Genomic DNA, 5,268 nt, shown 5'->3' with positions numbered 1-5,268 from the left:
TCGATTTCCCAGGTATCACCAGTTACTCTCAGATTCTCCTCGGTATCACTAGTTACTCTCAGAATCTCCCAGGTATCACCAATTCCTCTCAGATTCTCCCAGGTATCACCGATTACTTTTAGATTCTCCCGGTATCACTAGTTACTCTCAGATTCTCCCAGGTACCATTAGTTACCCCCAGATTTACCCAGGTACCACTAGTTACTCTCAGATTCTCTCAAGTATCACCAGTTACTCTCAGATTATCCCAGGTATTACCAATTACTCTCAGATTCTCCCACGTATCATCAGTTACTCTCAGATTCTCCCAGGTATCACCAATTACTCTCAGATTCTTCCAGGTATCACCAATTACTCTCAGATTTCCCAGGTATCACCAGTTACTCTCAGATTCTCTCAGGATTCACTAGTTACTCTCAGATTCTCCAAGGTATCACCAATTACTCTCAAATTCTCCCAGGTATCACCAATAACTCTCAGATTCTCCCAGGTACCACCAGTTACTCTCAGATTCTCTCAGGTATCACCAATTACTCTCAGATTCTCCAAGGTATCACCAATTACTCTCAGATTCTCCCAGGTATCACAGTTACTCTCAGATTCTCTCAGGTATCACCAATTACTCTCAGATTCTCCAAGGTATCACCAATTACTCTCAGATTCTCCCAGGTATCACAGTTACTCTCAGATTCTCCAAGGTATCACCAATTACTCTCAGATTCTACCAGGTATCATCAGTTACTCTCAGATTCTCCCAGGTATCACTAGTTACTCTCAGATTCTCCCAGGTATCATCAGTTACTCTCAGATTCTCCCAGGTATCACTAGTTACTCTCAGATTCTCCCAGGCATCATCAGTTACTCTCAGATTCTCCCAGGTATCACCAGTTACTCTCCCATATATCATCAACTACTCTCAGATTCTACCAGGTATCATCAGTTACTCTCAGATTCTCCCAGGTACCACCAGTTACTCTCAGATTCTCCCAGGTATCATCAGTTACTCTCAGATTCTCCCAGGTATCACTAGTTACTCTCAGATTCTCCCATATATCATCAGTTACTCTCAGATTCTCCCAGGTATCATCAGTTACTCTCCCATATATCATCAGTTACTCTCAGATTCTACCAGGTATCACCAGTTACTCTCCCATATATCATCAGCTACTCTCAGATTCTACCAGGTATCACCAGTTACTCTCCCATATATCATCAGCTACTCTCAGATTCTACCAGGTATCACCAGTTACTCTCCCATATATCATCAACTACTCTCAGATTCTACCAGGTATCACCAACTACTCTCAGATTCTACCAGGTATCACCAGTTACTCTCCCATATATCATCAACTACTCTCAGATTCTACCAGGTATCACCAGTTACTCTCCCATATATCATCAACTACTCTCAGATTCTACCAGGTATCACCAGTTACTCTCCCATATATCATCAGCTACTCTCAGATTCTACCAGGTATCATCAGCTACTCTCAGATTCTACCAGGTATCATCAACTACTCTCAGATTCTACCAGGTATCACCAGTTACTCTCAGATTCTACCAGGTATCACCAGTTACTCTCAGATTCTACCAGGTATCATCAGATACTTTCATATTTTCTCAGATTGCTGAGAATCTTCCTAGATTCTGCAATTTACCAGTATGTCGACCCGAGTTTTTATATATCTTATGAGATAGATGGATACGATTATAATGCAGGATAAGTGTCCGTGGCTGGTTTACTACCCTAGTTTAAAGTGGCAGGTTATTTACGGCCGATGTTTATCTAAAATAACTCAATTTGTATTCCACTGATACTACCAGATCGAGTATAAATCAACCCGAACCTCCAGGAATTAATCTCTGTATTATCAGATAACTGGGATTCGAGGAATATCTTCTATTCTGGAACATATCTATCAGAAATAACACAATTTCTATAATCCCTTACTTACAGTATTGTCGTGCAGGGCACTTGTAGGGCCGATGGGTGCTATATATGGTAGAGTCGTTCATGGTAGGCGTTTAGGGTAAGTCAGGGCAGGATGAACTATTGTCTATTTATAATGTGAAAATTGTCGTAATTCTATTTTAGTTACCCGTTTCAATTTTTAGAAAGAAATCCAATAAATTTCAAATAAACAAACACTTGTATGATGATGATGGTTTTTTTCGTTTTTTAATATTTATGCTCTATTCTCTAAATTAATAGAAACCTATTCTCAGATTACTTCCACCAATATCAACAATTTTGAGAGAATTTGGTTATTTTTAGAAAAGAATTGTTCTGTAGTTAAACTGAATTATCGCCATTTCCGTGGTGTTGGATTAATCTTGGATTTGTTTTATGTCAAAATGTGAAAAAAACCCAGTAAAATTCCTTCTCTGTTTGAAAACAAAATAATTGTACATTAATAAAAAAAAAGAATAAAGACACTGAAAAATAAAAATCTCTTCTCAGTTCCGATTCCCTTATTTCTCTTTTGATTTCGTTTTCAGAAAATGGTCTTCTCTAGTTTTAAACTACACCCCCAAAAATTAAATTGAAGATGGATGCTCATATAACTGAGCGGGACACAAAGACAGTTTCCTGTGGTCAGAATTGTTTGATAATACCAGCAAAAACGTCATAGAAATGTATTTCTTTAAAATGTTATAGCCAGGGACAGGTTCGCAGTTAGATTGTACTTTAGTCTCAGAAACTCTTCGTTGAATTTTCAGTCTTCCAATCCATGTCTTGAAACTCTGCCATAAGACATATATATAAATAGATAGTAAACTTACTAGTTTTAAGTATCTTTTATGGAAATATGTCATATTTGTACACTACCCCCTCCGTCTCTCTTGTAGCAACCTTCAAGGGTATAAGCATATGAGACATATATCCGATACTTCCGTTTGTAGTTGTGGCCATGGATTTGAAGATAATCAACATTTCCTTCTTGACTGTAAATTGCACGAAACCAATCCATGAACCTCTTACCTAAACACCTAATAACCTTACAACTTCTTTTATTTGGCTATCCTTTAGAAACTGAACAGATATTTACAGCAGTACATAACTTTCTATCTTACAGCTGGCGGTTGTGACTCCATATCTCTAAATATTTTACCAATAAAATTTTTATAATACCCATAAGTTATAAAATTAGCCTTTAGCATTTGTATATTTTTCTTATTTTTACATGTATAATATATTTATTGTCTTTTCTTTGTATATTGCATTTTCCCCAATCCCATTATGTTAATAAATATTGTTCATACAAAAAAAAACAACCCCCCAAAATGGTGAACCTGTCTCTGTCCCTTAAACATAAACATGGATTTTTGAACATCAAAGCGGTAGTTGCCATATACTGGGGTCACCAGCCTAATTTTTTGTATTTGGATGCCTATCACTCTAGGTCAGGTAAGATAAAAATTAAATTTTCAACCATCAAACCGTTATAATGCCATTATCTCAAAATTCCCTCAATCGCAGTTTTCATCAACTGCGTCTACAGTTTTAGAAATTTGGACATCTCGTGATGGATTATCCTGCCGGTGTCTAGACTTGATCAATGAGTCGTATAGAATTAAAGACGGATATTATCATTATTTTACACTTTATCATCCAGTCTATTTCTATAATTACTGATTGCCCGGATTCCATGCATACTAAATAGGTTCCGAACTTACAGAAAGTCTGGGGTAGTTCCGACCTATAGTAAAAATACAAGCCTTGGGGAGAGCATGAACTTGAAGACTTATCACCTTAAGTTACCCTTCGATTATCATGTAGCATCCTGAAGATAAAACCCAGCAGGAGTATACCATATAAACTGATGATGACAATGTAAATTGTTGAAACGTTGTGTTCAAAAAACTCAGGAGTAATATACCATATAGACTGATGATGACAATGTAAATTGTTGAAACGTTGTGTTCAAAAAACTCAGGAGTAATATACCATATAGACTGATGATGACAATGTAAATTGTTGAAACGTTGTGTACAATAAAACTCAGGAGTAGTATATCATATAGACTGATGATGACAATGTTAATTGTTGAAACATTGTGTACAATAAAACTCAGGAGTAATATACCATATAAACTGATGATGACAATGTAAATTGTTGAAACGTTGTGTACAATAAAACTCAGGAGTAATATACCATATAAACTGATGATGACAATGTAAATTGTTGAAACGTTGTGTACAATAAAACCAAAGAGAAGTATACCATATAAACAAATGATGTACAAATAATAATTGATGATTATGAAGGTAGAGAGATGGCTTCCCACACTCCGGATTCTAATTCTTAAAATTGTTACAGTTAGCTACAGTCTCGTCAGATTAATAATAAAAATAATATTAGATGAACACCATCTCTCTTTATCGGGGGTTGGGGGGGGGGGGGGGAGGTAACTATTGCTAGAAATTAAATGGGGTTTTTACGCTCAGATTCTCTGATCCAGTTTGGACTAGGGAATGATGATGAGGGACAACGTCATGCAGTTTACAATGAGGACAATTTCGCCAAGACAGCTGCAGCATACGCTTACTCTTTCCAAGGGGAGAATAAAACTAAGTAAATATTTGTGGAAAACTATTTTCTTAAACTTTGCTCTTTATTTATTTTATTAAGAAATAGATCATTGTCTCGCTGAAAAAATTCCCTCGCAGACCAAATACGGTCAGTTTATGTGATAAAAGGCTTCAACAAATATATAAATATAGCTATCGACGTCTGCACCAGAGCTAGCCGAACACATCTTACCCTACCCCCGTTTCTCGGGGTGATATACGGGTGTGATCGTTACGGTTAGGGCCGATCCATTTTTTGATCGCTAGTTTTTGCGAATTTTCAACATGACAAAAGCCAAATTTGGCTAAACTTATAGTATCGATACAAAGCTCGAGGTAGACTAATCTTAATGAGAAGAAGGGAAACCAGGTTCCAAGTATACGTCTGTTGAGGAGGGCCAAATTTGTTGGGGATACACCCGAACAGTTAAGGGGAGATAAGTCGGTTATTGTTTTGTAAAACCAATAGTAATCTGAAATTAAAGCATTAAATGTAAAGGCAATAAAAGACAAGTGTTAAAATTATCCCCAAATACTCCACAGCAGGGTTTTTTTTTTTAACCTGGGGGTAATAATCATTCAATTGCAATTGCAATTTTGAAAGATTATTTTTTTTGGATAAATAATTGAAGTAGTTATATAAAGTCAGACATTAATCTGCGACATGAAAATATATTGCAGGGATAATCTAAGAGA

The 5,268-nt window shown here is 36.5% G+C and overlaps 1 protein-coding gene across 1 annotated transcript in view; it reads left to right on the top strand.

The window, feature by feature from the left end:
• Positions 1-913, top strand: part of LOTGIDRAFT_75118 (hypothetical protein) — a gene marked incomplete at both ends in the record, with an annotated part of 4,746 nt that extends 3,833 nt beyond the window's left edge. The window contains one exon of the mRNA XM_009058795.1: positions 600-913. Within this exon, the coding sequence (XP_009057043.1) occupies positions 600-913 (314 nt within the window). The remainder of the gene's footprint in view (positions 1-599) is intronic.
• Positions 914-5,268: the final 4,355 nt, after the last annotated feature.

Source organism: Lottia gigantea, assembly GCF_000327385.1.
Source record: "Lottia gigantea unplaced genomic scaffold LOTGIsca_36, whole genome shotgun sequence".
NCBI lineage: Eukaryota > Metazoa > Mollusca > Gastropoda > Lottiidae > Lottia > Lottia gigantea.
This window is presented reverse-complemented; position numbering and strand designations above follow the sequence as displayed.